At 39.5% G+C, this 26,907-nt stretch overlaps 1 protein-coding gene and 2 long non-coding RNA genes across 3 annotated transcripts; 2 read left to right on the forward strand and 1 right to left on the reverse strand.

Moving 5' to 3' along the window:
• Window positions 1–6,569: 6,569 nt before the first annotated feature.
• On the forward strand, window positions 6,570–7,877 carry LOC306988783 (uncharacterized protein F54H12.2-like; the record flags this gene model as incomplete). Its single annotated transcript, XM_079593932.1, has 1 exon — window positions 6,570–7,877. The coding sequence occupies one exon, from the start codon at window positions 6,570–6,572 to the stop codon at window positions 7,875–7,877; it is 1,308 nt and encodes a 435-aa protein (XP_079450058.1).
• A 10,918-nt stretch (window positions 7,878–18,795) lies between these two features.
• Window positions 18,796–19,351, reverse strand: LOC306988478. Its single transcript, XR_013795414.1, has 3 exons — window positions 19,181–19,351; window positions 18,986–19,030; window positions 18,796–18,904 (listed from the first exon to the last, which is right to left on the reverse strand). It is a non-coding gene; the product is annotated as an uncharacterized lncRNA (long non-coding RNA).
• A 1,536-nt stretch (window positions 19,352–20,887) lies between these two features.
• LOC306988479 lies at window positions 20,888–25,947 on the forward strand. The gene is made up of 5 exons (XR_013795415.1): window positions 20,888–21,134; window positions 21,461–21,499; window positions 22,270–22,379; window positions 24,305–24,363; window positions 25,394–25,947. It is a non-coding gene; the product is annotated as an uncharacterized lncRNA (long non-coding RNA).
• Window positions 25,948–26,907: the final 960 nt, after the last annotated feature.

Raw genomic sequence — 26,907 nt, forward strand, 5'->3', positions numbered from 1 at the left:
TCTCCTCTTATCCTCCCCATATTGCAACTTGTCCCAATCGCGGAGCTCCAATCCCCTCGTGCCCAGCTGCCGGCGATTTCGGCTAATCACCCCATTCGCGGGGATGTTGCGCTAAACCGGAAGTAGCCCGGTGTTCCATTGTTATGGGTCCGGCGGGAGGTAATCGCGATGAACATTAGTTCCGCCTCACAGGGGGAAAGTTGGAATTTCGTCACCTCGTGACATGTGCAAATAGGGCTGGCTCATTCCACCCACATGTGGTAGCCAGGGTGCGGAATTCGATAGCGTAGTCCGTCACAGTGCGCCTCCCCTGGCGAAGCACAGCGAGTAAACGGGAAGCCTCTTGACCATGAACGGAGCAATCGAAAACCTTGACCATCTCCTCTTTGAACAGATCATAACGGTCAGTAAGGTCTGATTCCATTTCCCAGACGGCGGTTCCCCACTCGCGTGCCCTGCCGGTCAGCAGGGATATCACGTAGGCAATGCGCGCTCGGTCCCGAGCATAAGTGGTAGGCTGCAGGGAAAACACAACCTCGCATTGCGTAAGAAAAGATCGGCATTCTGTTGGCTCACCGGCGTAACACGGAGGATTGTTGATCCTGGGCTCGGAAGCATTCTCCCGTTGAGCAGGTCTCTCCAGATGGAAATGAAGAAGGCGAGAAGATAAATCAGTCACCTGGGCAGCCAAACTCTCCACGGCACGTCGAGCCTCCGAAATCTCCTCCTCGTGTTTTCCCAGCATAACTCCCTGCACTTCAAGCGCAGCACGAAAAGGTGCTTCCTCTGCTGGGTCCATCTTGGTCGGATTATTCTGTCAGGTGGAATATACAGCGGACCCAAATGCAGAGGTGAATGCAAAATAAAGTTTATTCACAGCGAAACTGTAACACAGGAGACTGTCGTCAAGGAAGACACAGATCTGAAGTAAACAAACAATGTGGCTCTAGCAGGTGAACTGCCGATGCAGAGAGTCCAGCGCAGAGGGAAATAGGCGAGCGGCAACAATGCTCTGTCCCCGAGCAGCGAGGATGATAACTTGCAGGTAGCTGGTTAGATGACAGGCCACAAAACAGCAGGGTAACTGGGCAGAGAACAATGTTAAAGATCCAACACAAAACTCACGACTGGACAGGACAAGACAATCTCCATGGAAGGAAGCACTGGCAACAGACAACGTAGAGTCAGAGCATAAGCTTGTACATTGAACAATAATCCGACAAGGAAGCAGAGAAAACCAAGACTAGAAGTAGTGGAGAGAATTAGAGGAAAGGAGGAACAGATGAGAAGTGATCAGTGCAAGTGCTGATCAAAATGAGGAACAGCTGCGAGTAGTGTGACAGAGAGAGAAAACATGAATGAGAGTGTAGACGCAGCGCGATCGCTGATTAGATGAGAAACAGCTGAGTGTGTGTGTGTGTGTGGATGAGTGAACCACAGACAGGAAAACAGAGAGAGAGAGAACCGGATCGTGACAGAAATAAGAATAATTAAAACAGTTTAGAAAATAAAATACAGTGCAAACAGTCGGACGAACAGTGGCACAGTGCTCATTCAGTAAATGCAAAGCTAAACAGTGGTAATTCAAAGTGCTTTACATAGAAGAAATTAAAATAATCAAAAGAAATAAGAATAATTAAAACCGTGTCTGAGATGGAAGTGATTGAGCAGGTTTGCGGTGCCACTGGACCTACAATCCAGGGACGTCCTCTGCTGGGGTGGTGTCTTACACCAGTATTGCCCAATGGGCCCCCACAGAGCACGTTTCACTTTTGCTGTTTTAAACAAACAGCGAACCTCTATACTCTCCGTAGTATAGATAATCTTCACTCGCCTCGTCGGAGTGAAGCTCTCCCGTTCCCCTTCAAAATCTCTTCCAATCAGACAGCCCTGATAATTAATAATCACCCCTATCTGAGATGGAAGTGATTGAGCAGGTTTGCGGTGCCACTGGACCTAATCCAGGGACGTCCTCTACTGGGGTGGTGTCTTTCACCAGAATAGCCCAATGGGGCCCCCATAGAGCACGTTTCACTTTTGCTGTTTTAAACAAACAGCGAACCTCTATACTCTCCATAGTATAGATAATCTTCACTCGCCTCGTCGGAGTGAAGCTCTCCCGTTCCCCTTCAAAATCTCTTCCAATCAGACAGCCCTAAAAATTAGTAAAATCTTCCTGAATCACAGTTTGGAAAATAAAAAAATAAATAAAATACAGTGCAAACAGTCGGACGTATTTTATATCAACCGGTAGCTATTATAGATCTTTCTTTTAAAAGGATCTTCTTACGACTTACATGTATCAACTTTCTTTTCTCTTTCAATCTTCTTACGACTTACCATCTATCAACTTCCTTTTCTCTTTCAATCTTCTTACGACTTACCATCTATCAACTTTCTATTCTCTTTCAATCTTCTTACGACTTACCATCTATCAACTTTCTATTCTCTTTCAATCTTCTTACGACTTACCATCTATCAACTTCCTTTTCTCTTTCAATCTTCTTACGACTTACCATCTATCAACTTTCTATTCTCTTTCAATCTTCTTACGACTTACCATCTATCAACTTCCTTTTCTCTTTCTATCTTCTTACGACTTACCATCTATCAACTTTCTATTCTCTTTCAATCTTCTAACGACTTACCATCTATCAACTTCCTTTTCTCTTTCAATCTTCTTACGACTTACCATCTATCAACTTTCTATTCTCTTTCAATCTTCTTACGACTTCCCTGTATCAACTTTCTTTTCTCTTTCATTTACTTGCACATTCTTTTCACTTTCCTTAGCCCTGCATTCACATTCTTAGCTCTTTCTCAGACTAAAACTTTAATATCGTCATTCAAATACTGTTCTACGAACAGTGGCACAATGCTCATTCAGTAAATGCAAAGCTAAACAGATGTGTTTTGAGTCTGGATTTGAATGTGGCTACTGTAGGAGCACACCTGATCTCTTCTGGAAGCTGGTTCCAGCTGCGGCTAGCATAATGGCTAAAAGCGGACTCTCCTTGCTTTGAGTGAACCCTTGGTATTTCTAGTTGATGTGATCCTAATGATCTGAGTGATCTGTTGGGTTTATATTCAGTGAGCATATCTGCAATGTATTTAGGTCCTAGGCCATTAAATGATTTATATACCAGTAATAATACTTTAAAATCAATCCTAAATGTGACTGGAAGCCAGTGTAAAGACCTGAGGACTGGTGTGATGTGTTCATATGTTCTGGTTCTGCTCAGGATCCTGGCGGCAGCGTTCTGTACGAGCTGCAACTGTCTTCTGGTCTTTTTGGGAAGGCCAGTGAGGAGTCCATTACAATAATCCACCCTGCTGGTGATGAAAGCATGCACAAGTTTTTCTAAGTCCTGACTGGAAACAAAGCATCTTATTCTTGCAATATTTTTCAGATGATAATATGCTGATTTAGTTATTGCTTTGACATGACTACTGAAGCTAAGGTCTGACTCTAGAGACACACCAAGATTCCTGACTTGATTTTTAGTTGTTTGACCTCTAGAGTGAAGGTATGCGTTCACCTTGAGAACTTCATCTTTGTTTCCAAACGCAATGACTTCAGTTTTGTCTTTGTTTAACTGAAGAAAGTTTTGGCACATCCAACTGTTTACTTCATCAATGCATTGGAACAGGGAGTCAATGGGGCTGTAATCGTTAGGCGATAGGGCTAAGTAGATCTGTGTGTCGTCTGCATAGCTGTGGTAAGAGATTTGGTTCTTTCTCATTATTTGGCTCATTGGAAGCATGTACAGGTTGAATAGGAGTGGCGCAAGAATTGAGCCTTGAGGAACTCCGCATGTCATGGATGTCCACTCAGACTTATGGTCTCCTATACTCACATAATAACCTCTCTCTTCTAAGTATGACCTGAACCATTTTAGGACTATCCCAGAAAGACCCACCCAGTTTTCCAGCCTGTCAAGAAGTATGTTGTGATCAACAGTGTCAAATGCAGCACTGAGGTCGAGTAGTACCAACACTGATATTTTGCCTGTATCAGTATTTAAGCAAATATCGTTTATTATCTTTATGAGCGCTGTCTCTGTGCTGTGATGCGATCGGAAACCAGATTGAAAATTGTCAAAGTATCCATTCGAGCTTAAGAATTTGTTCAGCTGATTGAAAACAACTTTTTCAATGATCTTGCCAATGAAAGGAAGATTTGAGATCGGTCTATAATTGCTTAATATAGTCTTATCCATATTACTCTTTTTCAGGTGGGGTTTGACAACTGCAGTTTTCAGGGAGTTTGGAAAACTTCCAGAGAGAAGTGAGGCATTTACCACTTCTAGGAGATCTGCTTCTAAGCTGTTTAACACACTTTTGAAGAAAGATGTGGGAAGAGCGTCAAGGGCGCAGGTCGATGTTTTAAGGTGCTGTACGGTTTCTTCTAAGATTTTGCCATCAATTTCTTTGAAATCAGACATAGTAACTACTTTCTCAGGTTGTGGTCTGATCTGTCTGACTCCAGTGCAACTCAAGGATGTGCTGATCACCTTTCTGATATTATTGATTTTCTCAGAGAAGAAAGAAGCGAACTCACTGCACTTGCTGTCTGAGAGCATTTCACTGGGAATCTGGCTCGGGGGGTTTGTTAATCTCTCAACAGTAGCAAAAAGAGTGCGTGTGTTGTTTAAGTTGCTGTTTATAATATTTGAGAAGAAAGTTTGTCTAGCTTTGCCTAGTTCCATATTGAAAGCATGGATGGTGTCTTTGTAGATGTTCTAGTGGACTACAAGTTTTGTCTTCCGCCACATGCGCTCTGCTTTTCTGCATTGTCTTTTCATATTTTGCACTGCTGTTGAGTTTCTCCAAGGTGCCTTTTGTCTACCACTCTTCTTCCTGACTTTCACAGGAGCAATATCATCAATTACACTTTTAACTTTTGAGTTAAAAGAATCAAGGAGAAAATCAACAGAGTCAGCAGATATGCTTGGTGTTGAAGATATAGCCTTCATAAATAGTACACTAGTGTTCTCATTTAAGCATCTCTTCTTGACAGACACAGATCTAGCTTCAATGGCAGGAGAGATCAATATATCAAAGAAAATACAGAAATGATCAGACAGTGCTACATCCTTAATAACAATCGCTGAAATGTTTAGACCCTTACTGATGAGTAAATCTAGAGTGTGTCCACGATTGTGTGTCGGTCCATGTACATGCTGAGTCAGATCAAAAGTTTTTAAAACCGTTTTGATTTCTTTTGCCATATTGTTTTCTGCATTATCCATGTGAATGTTAAAATCTCCAGAAATAGCAAAACAGTCAAACTCTGAGGAAATGGTTGATAACAGTTCTGTAAAGCCCTCAGAAAAGGCTGAAGAGTATTTTGGAGGCCTGTAAACAATTATAAGTAAAATGCGTGGAGCACCTTTTAACACAATACCCAGATATTCAAAAGACGGGTAATTACCAAATGATATTTGCTTACATTGATAGACATCTTTAAAAAGAGCAGCTACTCCCCCACCTCTCCTACCCGCTCTGCAGACACTCATAAAAGTATAGTTATCAGGGGATGTTTCATTGAGGACTGTTGCACTGCAGTTGTCTTCTAGCCAAGTTTCATTTAGAAACATAAAATCCAGGTTGTATGTGGTTATTAAGTCATTGACTAGAAATGATTTATTTTTAAGTGAGCAGATGTTTAAAAGTGCTAACTTAACAGTCTTACTTTTTGTACACACAGCAGTCTTAGTTTGGCGTGTAATAGGCACCAGATTAGATGGTTTTGCTGTATGGCTTTTGAAGGCCTTAGACTTTCTATCATGTAATCGAACAGCAATAGAGAAAGATACAGGCACACAGGGTTCCCGCTTGTTCTGTAAACATTTGAGAAAGTTACTGTTATCATAGCGGGGACCCGGCACATATCAATGAGAGCTGGTATCAGTTGTTTTTAGTTCACCTCGAGCAGAAGGAGGAGGGTGTGAGCCCTGTCGTCGTGGTAGAGGCCGAAGAGCTCTTGCAGGAGGAGGGGGAGGGCGAGCGGGGCCTGCAGGCTTTGGTGGTTTTAGGGCCTGCTGTTTTTTGGTTGATATCTGGGGGCTTGCAAAAGAGTGGGATAGTTTGGTTCCAGCATAGACCAGTTTTTCCATTTTCTCTGAGAAGCCCAGAATATGTTAACTATTACCAAAATCAGGCCGGCGGAGGTCTACCAGGATATTCGGGGGGAGGGATTATGTATGGCGCGGGGCTAGGCGGGCTTTTCAGAGGTCTGTTTAGGATGGCCATACCTCTGTTAAAAAGAGGATTTAGCATCGCGAAACCCCACCTAAAATCTGCTGCTAAAAATATAGTATCCGACGTCGTCTCAAACGCATTGTCGAGATCGTATAGCGATAATGATAAACCTCAAGGTGGGTCTGGCCTGATGGTTATGGCCCCTAAGAGAATGTCTAAACCGCCGGGAGTAAGGAGGCGTGGTCGTCGGATAAAGAAGAAAACAAAGCGTGGACCAAAGAGACGTTCAGTCGTACGTAGAAGACGTAAGAAGTCTGTGAGTCGAAAAGCATCGGTTAAGAGATCCATAAAATCCATATTCTAACATGGCGTTACTGCATCGCATGTCGGGTGAATGTATTAAGTCTGAGTTAGACTTATTTACGGTACCACTGACACAAACGGTTATTGAGAAAAACGGCTATTTAGAAGTTCCCCCTTTATCAGCTATTTCGGACTCTGGCCCTTTGGAGTTTTTCATAGCAGGGAACGGTGAAGATTATGTGGATCTAAATAATACGATGCTATATCTACAACTTAAAATCACGAGACCTAACGGTGGTGACATTGCAGACGCTTCAAGGGTTGCTCTGATAAACTACACCGGGGCCACTATATTTTCCCAAGTTGATGTGAGCCTCGGCGATCGGCTGATATCCCAGAGTTCGAGCACATATCCGTACCGATGCATCATAGAGAGTCTGATCAACTACAGTAAAGATGCATTGGAATCACTTTTCTCCGCCTGTCTGTTCTACAAAGACACAGCGGGTCATATGGACGTGAATGACCCTGTCGGCCGTAACGCGGGACTGACGAAGCGATCGCTCTACACAAACGGGAATAAGGTGGTGGAGTTGTTGGCACCTATTAACAGCGATATTTTCTTTCAAGAAAAATTAATGTTAAACGGTGTTGACATCAAAATACGTATGATTCGAGGTAAAGACGAATTCTGTCTGATGAGATGTGATGACGTGGCTTACAAATTAAATATTGTGTCAGCATCCTTATATGTCAAGAAAGTATCTGTATCACCCCCCGTGAGACTGGGGCATGCCCAGGCGTTGCTATCGACTACCACCAAGTACCCCATAGATCGGGTATGTCTTAAAAATTTCTCCATACCAGCCGGGGCTCGTGTTTCAAATCAAGAAAATCTGTTTTTAGGAACGTTACCAAAATCTATCGTCCTGGCCATGGTCGATAACGACGCTTTCACAGGGGCCTACGATAAAAACCCATTTGCGTTCAAACATTACGATTTGGAGTTCCTAGCGGTCTACGTTGACGGACAACAATTCCCTGCCAAGCCTCTACAGCCGAATTTTGAAGCAGGGTTGGCTGTTCGCGAATTTTATCAGCTTGCAATGACGACCGGAAGACATCTTAAAAACCAGGCGCTCTCTATCGACAGGAGTGATTTCCTGAATGGGTACACGCTTTACGCCTTTAACCTCACGCCTGATGAAGACTGTGGTCAGCACATATCACTCATCAAGTCCGGGAATATCAGACTCGAAGCCCGATTCAGACAACCGCTGCCGCATACTATTAACCTGCTCATTTACGCAGTCTTTGACAGTATCATTGAAGTGTCAAACCATAGACAGGTCCTGGTCGATTACTATTGAAATGAATACGGTACAACTTGCGACTATCATGGATAAAATTACGTGCAACACTCATTTTCTCGGAGTTCTCCCAAGCGATCAACTACCTAAAAAAACTTTATGGAACTTACCATCAATGTGTATAATTAATACACACCCTTCCTCCCTACCGGGTGAACACTGGCTTGCTATTTATTTGGATCAAGATGGCCCCGCTTGTTTTTTCGACAGTTTCGGTAATCCACCCAACAGCGATCGTTTTCCAACCAGCATCTAGGGCTGGGCGATAAAACGATAACGATAATTATCGCGATATAATTTTTCTCGATAAAACGATATCAAGAGTTCGATAAATGTTCGATAATGTTTTTGCGCCAAAAGCGGAACGAATCTCATTTGAACAGCGCGCGCCACACGGACCGTTTATCCGCTCGGCTCAAAGTCCAAACGGCAGCGCGAACGCGAGCTCCCTCGAGCAGACGCGTTAACTCTGATCGCTCTCGGTCAGTGAGATCCAGTGAGAGCGCTTGAATTCAGCGAGGAACACAAAATGTCTCAGTGATTTAAACCAGTTTAAAGGCAGATGAGACCGCGCTGACGAACAGGAGAAGCACTGTGCGCAACGATACAGTCAGAAGCTTTTCCGTCTACACATTCCCATCATTTACCACGGATTTAACGTTACTGTAACGTTAACCTAGTAATATCAACTGCACCATGAAATGTGGGATATATATATATATTGAATTGTATAATATTATTAATGTAGACAACATATTAAAGGACTAATGGAATATAATTACAGTTTTTAATAATGTATTTAGTCTACTGGTTTTTATAAATACCATTCTCACATAGAAACCATAAAGTTACAATATAAACCATAAAGTTACATTTTATCTGTGGTTATCATGATCTAAATGCATGATGCTGGATGACCAATGGTTCATTTTAATAAAACTAAAGAATATTACATTTTACCAAATATAAATAATGTTGTTACTTTTTTTTAACAGATTTTACTGTTTTTGTTAATGAACATAAATTGTATAAAGTAAATCTGCATCCTAACTCAAGCTAATACTACTGAAATAAAGAGATTTATTTTGTTAAGGAAAAATGTCAAATGTTTGAATGTTCTACCTCGGATTTGTGAAATGTTCCCCTGTTTGGCAAGTGATTGTCATGATATGTTCTGACAATAAAGAGTAGTTTAAAAACACAATGCTCTGGTTTCTACAGCTTTCACTTAGGAGTACAAATCTGTCTTTAAACTTGAAATAAATAAAGATTTGACATTTATCGATAATTATCGATATCGACTGATATATAAAAAAATATCGTGATATTTTTTTTTGGCCATATCGCCCAGCCCTACCAGCATCAATAAATTTCTAACAACCAACGATGTCGACGTATTATATTCCAACAGACGTGTCCAGGATTTTTCATCAGATACTTGCGGGCAACACTGTGTGTTTTTTCTATATCATTTAGTCAAGGGACGTAACTATCATGACGTGTTGAAACTGTATAGTCAAGACTATATTCAAAATGATAAAATGGTCTCGCTCTTTGTGCAGAGATTAAGTCCGTATGGATGTAATGAAAAAATGTTTTCGTGTATTCATTGTGTACAAACGTGTAATACTGCTTTGAATCATGATTGAGTGATCAATCTACATTGTATTTATCTGAAACCAATAAAAATTCTTAAAATCCATGATTTTTCAGTCTTTTATTTCAGTTCAATCAAACGTCACACATACACATCGTATCATCTTTTCAAATATTACATACATTAGGAATATATGGGCATGTTAAAATTCTAACCATTGTTTTCGATCGATAGTCGGGGATTTAAACAAGCCATCTGAGGGCGGAGATGAATATCTTCGTACTTTTTTAGCAGGCCGAATATGGGGTGGTGTCGTTGCTTCAGGTTTACTCTTTAGAGAATGAATCATTCGTCTAACATGATGATTCGGTACTGTAGAAAAAGGGATGTTTAATTCGGCAAAAGCGTGTAGAAACTCTGACCATCCCGGAGGTCTTCGATCGTCTCGAACCTTTTGTGGGGCCGTGACACTTTTTAGCAAATCAACCATGTGCGACCCCTGCACTGTGTTACCCCTGAACACAAACTCCCCAGACTCGGTCCAAGAGCTTATTCCTTTAGCTTTAGACATTTTGTCTAGTATGTATCTACTGTTTTTCACGCTTCTCGATGGTACATTCTTCAGAACTTCACCCACAACATCTTCCACAACTCCAACATCCTTGACATTACTGGCTACATTATCGTCTTTATGACCGTGGTCAGGATAGGGTAACGCCAATGTTAACATGCTGTTCTCCCGATCGCCTTGTTTAACAATCGTTAAAAACCTAGTCAGGATATTTGTGTAGCGCTTGACTTTTTCGTGTTGATCCAAATCGTTCCTGAGTAAAATATTTCTTATGGATGTATCCAGATCATTCTCTACGACCTGTTGAATATTCTCACGACCATTTCCAGATTTTCAACTTTTCCAGTTGATGTTGTGGTACTAAATACATTTTCTCGGCATGCTCCATCATCACCCCCGTCTAGCCGCTATTAAGCTTGAAATAAAGGGTACTGCGACACTTAGGAGCGGTAGAAGAAAACCCCCTCTCTGGTTGAAGATGCGTTTCTTGGCCAATATACCAAATTTTTTATTGGCTACAAATTTAATTTCGGCCTTTCTCTTTTTCAGTTTTCGGTACTGATGATGACTGATCGGAATCGTACCATAGAGGATGTTAAGCGCCACTTCACACAGCGTTAAAATGAATTCGTTGGACGCTGATTGTAAAATAAGACACCGACGTTTAGGCGGAGCTTTATGTAGACGTTTTAACAAAGGCAGATGCTTACAAAGTCTTACGGACATGGTGATTTATCACAATCTTCTTTTTTTCTGGAGATAAACCACCTGACGATCGGAAAGCAACCCCGTTCTGAGTCGGTATTGCTCTGGAGTTTTTGCTTTATAGTCTATCATTAAATAACCAAAAGGTTGACTGGTTGCATCGTTATAACACTCCATAAAGTATTTTGCATTTCCGGGGTACATTTGTCGGCCTAACACCGCCACTTGATTGACATCACGAGGATTTTTAAACAGAATCAAGTAATTGGTGTTTAAGCTGATGGTGCGGCTGGATTTACCCTGAACAAATAAAATTTGCACGATATAAATAGCACTGAGATTGCGATGATGGACGTACTGCGTAAAGACCCATTCAATCTCTCCGTTTCCGCTAGCTTGACGCATCATGTCGTCCACAATCAGCAGATTAACTTGGTTGACGGGTAGTAAATCATCATCATTCAGACTCTGGGGTATTCCTTCCACAAATTTAATATCATACAATTTGAGCAATTCATCATACAGAGGTTGCCAACAATCATACAGAAAAACAATGTTTTCAATTTTTTTAGAAATCAAACTCAAACCATTTTCCAACAAAAGTTTTACAAAATAAGACTTTCCAGAATTGGAGGGTCCGCTTAATACACAACTAAATGGATGCTGAAGCCTGAAATCAAAATCAGAAGCATCCCCGGGCCCTCTATGTAGCATCGGATCAGTAGCCATAAGGGAGAGTGGTGAAATCGGGCAAAAGTCTGCGTTTATTATACACCACCTTAAACCTTTTAACAACTGATTTATTGTGCAATGTGAGCGTCTTTTTATTCCTTACAATGTTTTCAGTGTGTGCCATGATGCATTGCGTGTCATTGTTCGACGTCACATAGCTGTCAACCAGACCAATCAGAGTATCTAAGCGTATAGCTTGGGAATTTTTAGCATTCAATGTTATACCCTTTGCCTTCATGCATACTTTGCCTTTAGCAGTACGATAGCCGTAAGATTTAGGACCGCTAGAGCAAAACTCTGTGATATGATCCCCATCGTCTATTTCATTCGTCAACTCGCCCAAATGATCCCCCAGCGGGGGGTCCCAGTCACCCTCCCTAGACACAAACATGACACTATCGGTATCGGAGTAAAGCAATCTGTCGCCAAGCTTGTCCATCAGGTCGTACAACTCCATCCGAGCATGAGCAGTAGTAAACGCCCCAACAAATACGTTAATATTGCTAGTCCTGCGAACACTCCCTTTGGGATCACGATACTGGATAAGAGCCACATCGTCTGAGACAAATGTAAAGCATGACAATGTGTCGGTTTTACCAAAAACAATTCTGGTGAATTCTTCAGCTTCGTTCACCATAATGGTTATTGGTAGATCCTCCCTCATCGAGAACCGCCCCCAAAGGCTATTCAGCAACAATTTGTTAATGGCCCTCTGAGCGGGGTTGTGCTCAATCTTTTCGGGGTCGAGATGTATCCCCTCTTTTTCAAAATACTCACGAATGTATGCTTTTTTGTCGTCGTCCATGACGACATTCGATGGGTACCCCGACGCTTGCTGTTTTAAACGTAAAAACGTCTTCACGTAGTCGCAAAACAACGTATTTGACTGCTGTGGAAAATGCCACACTTCATCTATCCGGGCCACAACATAACCCTTCTCAATGGCTTTTAAAAGTCCGATACTAACCCAGCTCCCTGAGAGGGCCCTCTCTTCATCTGTGTGGTTACATGTCGTTAACTGGTTTTGGTCGTGCGCACAGGTGCGACATAACGGAAACATTAGTTTTCCTCCGCATCTGTAAGGGAGATCTGGGTGTAGTAATTTACGCGGAGGATAGACGGTCGCCTTGATAAGTCCATAATAATTTTCAATTGGTTCGAAATCTTTGAAAATTATTTGGGGGTGTTCGATCGGATAACTTTTCCTGGCCTGGCAGAATGGGTATAAGCTGGTAAAATCAACGTAACTTATTTTCTCACCAACTGCCGCTTTGTGATAGAGTTTATAAGCGTTAGTACGACCCCCAAACAGGGCTTCTCTTGGTTTCAGTCGCTCGGGCTTTGAATAAGTGCTCATAAATTCTATCACAGAGGGGTCGGTCTTTTTCATACTGGTCCATTCACATTCCCAAAGAACCTCAATCTGTAAACCGTACGCATTCTGTAGAATTTCAACCTTATCATCAAACTGGCGCCTGAGAAACCCGTAGGGAACACCCGATAATGGATGTGTCTCATAGGAGGCATACCGACAATCATGCCCATGATGCACGCAGCCATTAAATTCTAACGCGTACCGTTTGCCCTCGTTTTCATAGTACCCATCTAAAAAGTAGCGGCCGATCGACACTTCGCCGTGGTTGACAGCATGGTAAATGTCAATGTTTCGAGTCTTTTTCACATACTCGAGCCATTCGATCGAGACGTTTGAGTAGGTCTTACTCTGTTGGACATATGCATTATTATGGGTCAGCGCCAAAGTAGCTCTGTCCAGATAATGCGCTTTGAACACACCCATGCAACAGCTAGCGAGTGTTGTGAATCCAAAAGGGTCAAGTTCGGTACATTTTATGAATGCCTCACGGTATTTCATGCACGCTTCACGTAATAATACGACGTCATTTACCCCGTACTCGTACAACTCTTTCCTGAAGTTAAACTATTTACCGATAGTCGTACTGTACCACGAATCAAACTTTAATTGATCTTTATCGGTCATGTTACCACGATTGTAGTACTTTTTGTCAGGGTAGGGGCCAATATAGGATGCGTTTTCTACCCTGTTGAAAAGGTGGGGAAAGTACCCCTTTTCAATCGTGGTCAAGTTTAACGCAGCTGGCATCTTAGAAAGAGCCATCGGGATAAACGCGTAACTGTCTATATACCGTTATGCAAAAACGTTGTCGTACATGAAGATTAAAGGGGTGGTTGATTGCGATTTCACTTTTTTTATTTTAAATAGTGTGTAATGTTGCTGTTGGTGCATGAACAGTATCTGCAAAGTTGCTGCGCTGAAAGTTCAACATAAGCAGAGATATCGTCTTTTAAAAATCAGGAAGTTTAATGCCTACAAAAACGACTCGAATGGGACTACAACGAGATACTTCCCGGGTTTTATACGTAGCTAACCCATACATTTACATCAACCCTCCCTCCGGAATATGCAAAAAATGGGGCGTGGCCATATTTCTGCGGCTTTGTGGAAGAGGAAGAATTATAGTGGAGAGCTGTAGCCATGCCGTCGAAAGTGTGTTATTTTCACCCAGCTGTCAGGTCTTCTGTGTTCGGGCTTCCTATGGACGCTGTAGTTCGTCAACAATGGCTACAATTTCTGTTTTATTATGTTCCTGAAAATTACAATCGTAGCTCTCTGTGCTGCGCATTTTACGGAAGACAGCTTCCAGAATCTCCACGAATTCAATGCCGGATTAAACAAGAAACTGTTTCTAAAACATGAAGCAGTTCCAACTTTAAACCCAGAGGCAGCCGTTGTTGGGCCACAACCTGTAAGTAAGACTTAATAATTTTAAATGTTTGCATGTATAATTTCAGACGTAATGTTTTAGTTTTATCAGGGACGTAAACAAATGCCAGCGCTCACGTTATAGCCACTTAATTATGCTATTTCGTGTGTATATGACAAACACGTACAAACATTTTGAACCTGCAATTTGTAATTATGTACTAATTTTGTAAATGTATTTTCCATGTATACTTTATGAAGTAATTTTTCGATTTGATCAAGAACGTAAACCAATGCCAAAGCTGTTTGTTTATAGTAGCCAGTTAGTTCGATGCTATTTTGTGTGTAAGACAAACGTGTATAAAGTAAAAAAATATATATATATGTAATCGCAACAGCAAAGTTTCAGCTGCGGTATTACAGTCATTTATTCAGTTATATTAAATGTTTAATCAGGAGAAACCCGTATCTCAAAAGCTAACAAGTGTCAGCAGTGGCATTTTCAAGTAACAGCGTATCGGAATTATTATATAATAATAGTAGAATAGAATAATAATAATAAAAAAAATGTACCATTCAGAAACGTTTTGGAAGAGCCGTGTTTGGGGAGGTTCTGCTTGACTCTCTTCATTGCCGCTTTCTGGGTCTGATTCTGGCTCAAACTTGACGGCAGTATTGAAACCATTATTTACATTTGACCGGAGCACATGCAACTTTCGCCCATAAAGGTGATGAGCGTGAAGTTTCCGGACAACGTGCACTGTGCAGTTTAGCCAATTACAATGCACCGGCCCAACTAACCAATCTGAGCCCATGCCTGTTTCTGAGGGAGTGGTTTCATAGAATCAGGAAGTCAACCGGTCGTTCAAATGACAGAGGAGAAAGCGTCTTACAATAAAGGGGAAATTTATGAAAAATAAGGCAAAAAAAAAAAAAACGAAGACATGTTATATTGCATCCCATAAATACAATCATGCAAAGAAAAAAAGCAGTAAACCACGCCTTTAATTTACACCCTTGCATTATGAGGTCGACCTTTAGCCCCGCTTTACAAAAATACTCGAGAATGAGAAAAGAGTCAAATTTTGAAGCGTAATGGGCTATGAAACAGTAGCCTTTGTATCGGGGTTGCCTGAAACGTGTGATTAGCATCGCTATGCAGTCGGTACCTTCCGCTGTAAATTTTTCGCCTTCAAAGGTGATTGCGCATACAAAGTTTGCGACGTGGCGGCCATTTTCGTAACGGGTTTCAAAATCGTAGAAAATGTATTTTTCGTTAGGATCCTTAGGCGGTTCAGGGATTATAAAACACTTGTGTAACCCCATATCCGGTAGATCTTCGCCGCAATGCACGCATCGTGGTGGAGCACATTTGTGTTGATCTCTTGTGCCATACCCTATGACGTCGTATCGTCTTTTACATAGCTTGCCATATTTAACAATATCGCAAGATGGCCGCTCTTGTCCGGCTGGGGTTTTTTTATGCATTGTGTAGCAGTAGCTCGATTTACAGAAACGCAGACAATCGGGGCAATGCACTGTTCTTTTAGGAACTTTGTAACAATCCTTATCACGACATACATTACTGACGTGCGCGCAATGATGATGGCGTCGATCGGAATAGCCGACATAGCAGAATTCGCATACATAGCTGGTTCCTATGAAGGAGGTAAGATTGGTTATCATGTAGTAATGGTTATCATGCAAATAGAGACATATCGTTTTTGGATGCGGATTATTGTGATTTTTGTACGTTTCTAGTACACCACCGTTCGTTCTGTAAAATACCACGATTTTAATACCGAGTAGTTGTTCAAACGTTTCTAAGTCACCGAGGCCTATCTCGCGGTCGATTGAGAAGCCGGCACTGTTGTTGATGGCTGTTGCCCGTCTTTCTAGCATGTTCTCGGGTAAATGAGGGTCAAGAAAATGTGCCAGGCAAATAGATAAGCATAATTTATTTGAAATATTACCGGGACAAAATAAACTCATCTTTTTTTTTTTGACCACCTGATCAAGTGCCAAATCCGTAAGTTTACGACGGCCACCACCACGCCTGTTCATAGCGACATTGGATTCGATCTCGATAGATTCATCCGACAATATCTGATCATCGCTCTGTAAGATTTTCTCAATTTGTTCGAGAAGCGTATTAACGTCATAATTATTTCCGTCCGTTAAAACGACGCTGACGGGGTATTTTAGACTGGGGGCTGTCATGGTCAAATTGATGACACTAGAATCACCGCCAATCTCTCTAGAAAGCGATACAATTTCGCTAAGCGCATCGTGTAAGAAAATGTTATACGCCGCCAAATCTGTAGAGTTAATATCCCGCAGATTCATACTCCGACGCAATTCAATGCTATTGAAATTGGGTCTCGGTAAGACACGATACCCATTTACGTCCCCGCCCTCACGAATCAGCGATTCAATGACGGGTTGACTTAGCATAGATGGGGGCAGCGGTTGCAAAGTATCACTAGTCGATGCCCTATCAGTACCTGGATTATCTGAGGGGCGGATGGTGTTACTTGTCGAGGATCTATCGGTACAAATATTATCTACGTCGAGCGATGCATTACTAGTCGTCGGTCTTTCAGTATCAACATTACCTGTAGGCGGGGCTGTGGTGCTAGATGTTTGGGTCTCAGTAACGACATTACCTGTAGGGAGAGCAGCATTGAAAGACGATGGGGTATCAATATCGACATTACCTGCGGGGAAAACTGGATCGCTAGATGCTGATTCATGGTCATTTTTTAATGCATATCCATCTTGTACAATTTGTATATTGCATTCATTTAATAATTCATGTAACCGATCACATAGATTAATATTGGGGAATTGATCAATAGCTATTTCTAAATGCTCTAAATTACAAGTCTGTGATGATGGATCTACATTAAAAGATGGTGTTACAAATTCTGGATACGTATTTATCATTTGCTGTAACGTATCACACAAACTATGGGGGCTATCCATTTGCATTTCAAACATTCGCTGTAACTGGTCTGAAAGATTTTGGTCTGGATGACAGCACTGTTTATCGGTTACGGATTTTTTTTTAACATCATCCATTTTAATTTTTATTTAGACCTGAAATTATGCAATAATCACAAAACCCTGAGAATTCACAGTTTTTAAAAATACATTCAATCAAACACAAATGTACAAAATCACTACGTGACAGAAATGGTAATACACACACACGAATTATAATGTTGAAAACATACCTAATAGAGTGAAATGAAATTTATACAAAATAACATACGCTGCTGTGACCTATCTTCGGTGTACATCGCTGCTCAAAACTCCGAGAAGATTGACAATTAATCGACGTTCCCTGAGCTGATCGCTTGATATGCATACCACTTTCTCGTGATTCTCAGACCAAGATGCTTGCAATCTTTGGATAGAATTTTCGAGTCTCTGGTCTAGTTCGTATAAAATACCCTGTAATTCGAGTATGTTGCTGTCCTGGACATCCATGCGTGCATTAATCGTGTTGAATCCCTCGTCTATTCTACGACATAATGATGTGTAGTATACATCTAACTGGGCACGATACTCTGTGTGTAGCGCCTCCGTTCTATTGCGAATCTCATCACCCTGAGCAATAAGTCTGTTAATGAACGCGTGTATCAGAGCATTATCAATACAGGGCTGATCATTCCGCACCGGGGTAGGTTGAACCACTTCTTCTTCTTCTTCTTCTTCCTCTTCTTCTTCGACCACTTCTTCTTCTTCTACTTCTTCAGCATCGTGCAGATTGTCAAAAGGATACGGTGTTTGTCTAGCTCTCACGACATCCTCGTCGTAATCATCATTTGACCAAGAGACCTGATCCCATCGCTCCTGCTGTGTTTCGGACCAGCCTGGAAAATCGTCTGTACTGCCTAATTGATCAGCTGCGTAGAGAAAGAGAAATGACAAAGTTCAAATTAAAATCTAATGCAGAGCGTATAACAGTTTGTACAATCATCAGATTAAATAGAATAATAAAATAACGAACTCATAATCAATTAATAACCTATAGCATATAAATAACACGTTAAAATATTGATATGACAACTAGAAAGAGCAAAAGAATATAACCAATAAATAAATAAAAATAAGAATATTTAATGTCAAAATGTATAATAATAAATATAGTTTTACCATTATCTAGTTCATGCTTAGGAGAAGTTGTTAGCACGGGATCCAACACAATTCAGCGTTTTCGGGGTGGCTCAGGAAAACTCGGGCCTAGCTGGTCGTCTGACTCCGTCGTTAGGTCAATCACATCAGCTACATCCGAAAGCACAACACGGTTTTGTACATGTGCTAGTATGATTAGAATAACGAAATATACAACTTATAATCAAATGAATAAAACATAATAATAAATTGAATTTTACCAATATCAGGCTCAGGGTTAGAAGGATTTGTTAGCCTGGCTTCCAACACAATTAGACGTTTTCGGCATGGTTCGTGAAAACTCGGTCCTGGCTGTTCGTCTGACCCCGTCGTTAAGTCAATCACATCAACGCATCGTATCATTTGTTCATCAGAACATATCGATGCTGTGGAAATAGGACTAACGATTCTAGCAGGGTGACTGGTAGCAGGGAGGTGCGCTTCGGGAAATTCCTGGGTCAACCCCGGAAATCCGGGTTGTGTAATCAGTTGCAACAAATCTGTGAAAAAGTGATAGAATGTTTTGTCAAATGTCAAACAATTACAATTCTATGGCCTATCACAAGATAGTTTTGTCTTACCGTCGGTTAAGACATCTATATCGTTCGACGTGTCTGTTTGTTCACCTGTGTAGAATGAGAAACGACAAAACTCAAATTACCCCCAATGCCAAACGTATAACACAGTGTTAGATCACGAGCTAGTACGATTAGAATAACAAAATCCACAACTCATAATCAAAATTAATAAAACATAATAATAAATTAAGGTTTTACCATTATATTGCACAGGCTTATGTGAAATTGTTATCATGGAATCCGCCGCCACTCTTCTGCGTTTTCGGGGTGGTTCGCGAAAACTCGGGTCTGGCTGTTGATCTGACTCCGTCGTTAGGTCAATCGCATCAATGCATCGTCGCGTCTGATCGGCATGACTTAACGAGGTCGTAGAAATACTGATAGTTGGGGGCAGGTCTTCGGGATCTTCTTGAGTCAGATCGATGGTTCCTGACATATGTAACAAATCTGAGAAAAGACAATAAATAGTGAATGTTTTATTAAATATCAAGACCCGTACATATTGGGGATATATCATTAGCCTACAGCGCTATCTTACCGTCTGTCGCGACATCTATGACATGGGGGGTCGTGGCTGTTACTAAAATAAAAATAAAAATGTAATTACAATTTTTTTTTTTAATATACAAATATTACTATTAAATAATAATAATGATACAAATTAAAACAAAATATTACTAATAAAAATAATAATAATAAAAAATTAAAGCAAAAATATGAATAATAAAAATTATAATAAGACATTAAACAAAATATGAATGATAAGACATTAAACAAAATATGAATAATAAAAATAATAATAATAAAACATTAAAACAAAAAAAATATATATTAATAATAATAAGAAGAATTAAAACAATATATATTAATAAGAAGAAGAATTAAAACAAAAATTTTATAAAAACAGGAGAATTTGTAAATTTATTTTGTACATTTATGTAGATATTTATAAATGTATGAACAATAAAAAATATATACTTACGTAGATCGATGGATTGAAAAGCGAGCAGTTCAATGTTTGAATCTAGAAAATAAAAGCCCTATTAAAATGAAACATTTGTTGAGCATTTCATCTTACATTGCATTATCTTAAACATCTATACATAGGCACGTGCAATCACCTGGGATCGAACCCACAACCTTTGCTTTTGTTAACGCAATGTTCTTACCGGCGAGCTACAGGAGAGCTGTACCAATTTGTACCAAAACAGGAAATTGTACCAAACAATTTTACTATGAACGAAAAAACCATTGCAGTCAGATCAAACATAAACATGTTCACATCATATAGTATAGAATTACAATACCCATAACTTACTTCTGGTACTACCAGAAACAACAAAAATATTGATTAAAAACAGAGAAAAATGTGTTAGAAAACCTCAGTTCTCATTACCGAAAGCTATAACAACAGAGGTCACTACGGGAATGCAACACGATCTTATACCTAATTCAAATAACCATATGTGAAAATACGTTAAAATTACATGAATTTGCCTTATAGGAATAAGCAACGACATTTTACATTGCATTATCCTATACATTAAAACATAGGTATTGCCTGGGCTCGAACCGCCAAACTTGCATTGTTAACGCAACGCGCTTAACGGCGAGCTACAGGAAGGCTGAACCTAATTGTACCAGAACAAGTTTTACTATGAAAGAAAAACCAATGCACTATAAACTATAAACATGTTTTACATCATATAGTATAGAATTACGTAGCCACAACTTCGAACAAACAGAATCATCAAAATATTGATAAACCATTACGAAGGAAATATCAACATCTGTCTAGACCTAATGTTACGACATCGCCATATCATAAAACATAAATTAAAGCACATTCTAGACTAGAGTATCATTCATAATGATAATGAATAAACTTATTTTCAACACCACACTGTAAAATATTTCCAGGATTTCACAACATATAACTGTAATATTTCACAATAAATTGCAGTATTACCAATTCACAGGCTTTTACTGTGATATTTCACAATATAATACCGTATTTAGACTTTTATTGTGAAAATAATGCAAGGCGGGACTATTACAAGAAACTACTGTGAATTCCGTCTTTTTCGCGCTGCAACTGCGTCATCTGAGCTCTCATCTCCTCCGTGGTCTCACTCGATGGATTCAGCGGCCGGTAAGTGTTTAAAATATCAAACTTTGTCATTTTGGTGGCTGTTTTTTTATATGATAGTGCATGTTATTTAAAAGTATGAACCAAATTAGCGTTTGTTGTAGGTGCTGTTGTCATGTTTTTGTAACTTAGCCGAAGCAGACTCGCGTCTAGGTTTGAGCGCGCAAATTTGAATGAACAGACGTTGGTTGTAGTGTTAACGTTAATTGTACCGTATTAAGTTAGTAAGGTTAACTGTGAGACACGTTAGCTAAAGTTACATCGTCGAAATTTTTACTTTTGCTTAATGCTTTTCTTAGTTTCTCTAACAGCGTTCTCTTTTCCCACAGCATTTTTCTATGGTGACCACCGGGAAATAAAGTTATAAGGTAAGCTGTGGCCTTATATGTGGGTATGACAGTTATTATCAACTAGATCAATTATAGTGTTGTGAATTTGGGCAAATAAATGCTGAAATACAGTTCAAATTTCATAAATTCATCTCAAATTAGTAACGTTAGCTGAACTTCATAATTTTCTCCCCTGCTTTGTGTGTGAAACGGAGCAGCCATTTGTCTGTCTCGTCAACAGAAAAATGAAGTGTGTTGCAAAACAACTGGATGCTTTTATTGTGAAAAAGATATAGTAAATTAAATGTTTATCACTGAATTAGTGGAGATTAGTTGTGCTATTCTACATTAAAAACAGGTCGACATCTGGAGATATTAGGAGCCATTTTGTCTGAACGGGTAATAACGTTAACTAATTCTAGGAGGAAGAGTACGTTCAGTTACAAGCAGAAACAGACATAGGGAGATGGACAGGCCAACATACTCTTACTCCATCCTCTGCAAACAGCGTGCACGTTGTTGTGTGCATAATGCTTGACCTGGGTAAATCACACACCTCTACTTTGTTGCCAGACTATTTAAGACTGTGTGTTTGTGATGGAAAAATGTTTTTCAGTTGCTGTTAACGTTATTTAAATGTTTGCTGTTTAACTAAATCAAAGTAATGTCAGCTTGTTAAAACTGAGCTAACTTTAGTTTAGCTTTGTACTGTAAATCCAGTGACCCACTAAAGGTGGTGACTGGGACTGACACGTTTTTCATCCCACTTGAATAAAACTAACAGCTTTCTTCTGTCTTTTTGTTTATAGGTGCTTCTTGGGCATCAACCCAGAGATGGCAGAGGCAGAGAGGACACATAAACCAGCAAGTCTGCACACTGATCAGGGAGCTCTTGACTTTGAACGGATGTCAATCTAATGTAAGCAATCTAAACTTCAGAGCGGACTAACGAAACACTGTCTCTGTGTTAAGCTAGATATAGTTCTGCAGTAAGATGTTTATTGAAGCTATTAAAGGGTTAGTTCACCCACAAATTAAAATTCTGTCATTAATTACACTCCCTCATAGGGCTGGGCGATATGGCCAAAAAAAAATATCACAATATTTTTTTTTATATCAGTCGATATCGATAAATGTCAAATCTTTATTTATTTCAAGTTTAAAGACAGATTTGTACTCCTAAGTGAAAGCTGTAGAAACCAGAGCGTTGTGTTTTTAAACTACTCTTGTCAGAACATATCATGACAAACACTTGCCAAACAGGTGAACATTCACAAATCCGAGGTAGAACATTCAAACATTTGTCATTTTTCCTTAACAAAATAAATATCTTTATTTCAGTAGTATTAGCTTGAGTTAGGATGCAGATTTACTTCATACAATTTATGTTCATTAACAAAAACAGTAACATCTGTTAAAAAAAAAGTAACAACATTATTTTTATTTGGTAAAATGTAATATTCTTTAGTTTTATTAAAATTAACCATTGGTCATCCAGCATCATGCATTTAGATCATCATGATAACCACAGATAAAATGTAACTTTATGGTTTCTATGGTATTTATGAAAACCAGTAGCCTAAATACATTATTTAAAACGAATTATATTCCATTAGTCCTTTAATACATTGTCTACATTAATAATATTATACAATTCAATATATATATCCCACATTTCATGGTGCAGTTAATATTACTAGGCTAACGTTAACGTTAAATCCGTGGTAAATGATGGGAATGTGTCGACGGAGAAGCTTCTGACTGTATCGCTGCGCACAGTGCTTCTCCTGTTCGTCAGCGCGTTCTCATCTGCCTTTAAACTGGTTTAAATCACTGAGACATTTGTGTTCCTCGCTGAATTCAAGCGCTCTCACTGGATCTAGTGATCGAGGCCGATCAGAGTAAACGCGTCTGCTCGAGTGAGCTCGCGCTCACGCTGCCGTTTGGACTTTGAGCCGAGCGGATAAACGGTCCGTGTGGCGCGCGGTTCAAATGAGATTCGTTCCGCTTTTGGCGCAAAAACATTATCGAACATTTATCGAACTCCTGATATCGTTTTATCGAGAAAAATTATATTGCGATAATTATCGTTATCGTTTTATCGCCCAGCCCTAGCCTCGAGTGGGTTCACGTAACGCGTCTGTGTTGCACGTCACCACATAGGCTCATATTGGCCGGCGCTGGTCATGTGTGTGACGCGTGTGATGTGCAACACAGACGCACTGAGCAGTTACACTACGTGAACACACTCAGGCCCACGGAGAACATAATGAATAGTGGAATAATGTCGTTAATTTTTTTTGCGCACAAAAAGTATTCTCGTCGCTTGATAATCATATGGTTGAGCCACTGTAGTCACTTGGACTATTTTAACAATGTCTTTAATAACTTTCTGGGCCGGCAAGTTTCAATCCCTTAAGAAGCCTATGGAAGAGTGATCCAGCTCTCAGATTTCATCAAAAATATCTTCGTTTGTGTACATGAACGAAAGTCTTGCGGGGTTGGAACAACATGAGGGAGAGTAATTACTGACAGAATTTTAATTTTTGGGTGAACTAACCCTTTAAATGATGCTAAAGTTAAAGCAATATATTTGTGTAAACACAATTTGTCAAATGTGGGAACAAGCTTATTTCATAAAAGTGCTTTTATGCTTTTATTACCATACTTTGCACTGTAAAATAGGGCTGCAGCTAACATTTTACTTTTCTGAGTATTTTATATGAAGCTTCAAGTGAATAATTCAAAACTGCTTTTCTTTTCTTTTTATGGAAAATGTAAAAATGCAGAAAGTTTTTGTTTTGTTTTTGTGAAACTGTTTCAGTTTTCTTATCTGCATTTCAGTTCTTCCAGAAAATTGGCGAATACATGCTGATTTAAGGTGTTTCCAGGATTCCTTAAAGGTATAGTTCAGCAAAAAAAGAAAAAATGCTGTCCTTAATTATGCACCCTCGTGCCGTTCCAAACCTGTAAGAACTGCGTTCATCTTCGGGACACAAATTAAGATATTTTTAATGAACTCCAAGAGCTTTCTGTTCCTCCATTGGTAGCCTACGCAACTAATATATTCAAGCCCCAGAAAGGTAGTAACGACACCATTAAAGTAATCCATGTGACTCCAGTAGTTTAACCTCAATTTATAATTTAAAACCATAATTTACCTCTGTTTACAAAATTATATTATCTAAAGCACATTCACGGAACAACACCCAGTCTCGAGTCAACACAATATGCGTGCGTCGTAGTGCTCCTCCTTGTTGTTGCAAAAACAAAGCACCCGCATCGCTTCATAAAATTGGTTAAACCACTGCAGTCACATGGATTACTTCAATGATGTCTTTCCAATCGTTCTGGGCCTTGAATGTGTTAGTTGCATTGCTCCCAATGGAAGGTCAGAAAGCTCTCAGAATATCATTAAAAATATCTTCATTTGTGTTCCGAAGATGAACAAAGGTCTTATAGGTGTGAATGTACATGAGGGTGAGTAATTAACAAAATAATTGTTATTTTTGTGTAAACTAACCCTTTAAGCAAAATTGTCCAATGTGTTGAAGCTGAAATACATTATAGAAGCACATTACATGGATGCCAAACGAGATGTTGCAGGATGTGTAGTTCACCCAAAAAATTAAACAGCTGATGGGGCCACATTGACTTCCATAGTATATATATATATATATATATATATATATTTTTTTTACTATGGAAGTCAATAGGGCCCATCAACTGTTTCATTTTCAATTCTCAAAATATATTTTTTGCTCAAATAAAGAAAAACTCAAACCAGTTTGGAACAACTTGAGGGCGAGTAAATGACAGAATTTTCAGTTCTAGGTGAACTATCCCTTTAAGTAAGATTTTAGCTTGTCATTGGGAGTATAAATTGAATCAATTTACTTCTCTTTTCTTATACTGATTCTTCATTTTGTTCAGGAAGAACCAGCTACATCACAACCCACTGTGCAGACTTTGGGACGTCTTGACTGGACGTCTCTTCAGTGAGAGGAGAATCTTCAGCGATGTGAAAATGGAGGGATCTGAAATTGGCGAGCAGTTGGGGTGGATTTTATTCACGCTGAAAGGCAGTCTGGATACCATAGACCAGATTTTCGCCTCATCTAGGTTCGCCTCATCTGTTGGGTCTTGGGTTCCTATGTTATTTGTTTTGTTTTGATGGTATTACTTTTTTCATTTGCTCCGGTCATTGTTTGGCTCTCCGTTTTTACTTGCCATATCGCCACTGAATATGTTGGACTGCCCTTCTGGTCAAGACCTTCACTTCTACCTATTTTTTTGTTATTTAGCTCTGGCTGTGTTTTTTGGACTGCCATCTCGTTGCCTACTCTTGCCCGCTGTTATGCAACGACTCTTGCAACGTTTGTTATATTGTAACAATTTTATTGAAAATAAAATCAATTGTGGAAACTATTGTTTAATCTTTTTTTTTACTACTTTTATGTCATCATATTGCATTACTGTATTAAATTGTAAGTTTACAGTTAATTACTGGCTACTAATTGCATTACTTTTACAGCTGAAACACAATAAATTACTGTTCAAGTTACAGCTGATAACTATATTTATACAGTTATGCACTGTGAAATTACAGTAATGATGTGGTATCATTAACTGTGAAATCACTGTACACAACTGTCATTTTGCTGTAATTTACATTAAATTTTCTTACTGTAAATTACTGTGAAAGTAATGCAATTAGTAGCCAGTAATTTACTGTAAAATCACAGCAGAATTTTTTACAGTGCAGATATCGTAACCTATAACGATGGTTAGAATTATTCTATCAGCCATTTAAATCGGATCACTTTTCAAATTAAATAATAATTCGTCCCATCACAGCTTAAAAGCCAAAAGAAGTGTCTTACCTTGATTCGTAGCCATGGTTCGTCCAGACGTGAAGGTGCAGAAGCGATAAAATTTATTTTATTTATTTAACCTTTATTTAACCAGGTTAGTCTCATTGAGATATAGAATCTCTTTTTCAAGAGAGACCTGGCCAAGATAGCAGAACAAATTAGATCACACAATCACAAAACAAACACAAAAAGGGCAAAGACTACTCAAGTACATTTCAAAATAAAAGTGCCATTACTTAAAACATTTGCACATGTGGATGGACTCATGTTCTATAGATTTAACATAACGTTTAAAATCATTCAATGAAACTAGACACTGTAGTTTAAGTGTTTTCTGTAGGTCATTCCAAGTCGAAGGTCCAAAAAACATGAAAGCCTTTTTGAAAAACTCTGTCCGGGCTTGAGGTACATTCAATGAGAGAATTTTCTGGGACCGTAAACCATAAGTACTCTGTGTAAAAGAAAGAAATTCGGATATGTAGCATGGTAGTCTGCCTATGATGCCCTTATAAATAAAAATATAAAGGTGAGTAAGCCGGCGATTTGACAGAGAGGGCAAATTCACTGTGGAGT

The sequence above is a fragment of the Phoxinus phoxinus genome (assembly GCF_949152265.1).
Source record: "Phoxinus phoxinus genome assembly, chromosome: 20".
Taxonomy (NCBI): domain Eukaryota; kingdom Metazoa; phylum Chordata; class Actinopteri; order Cypriniformes; family Leuciscidae; genus Phoxinus; species Phoxinus phoxinus.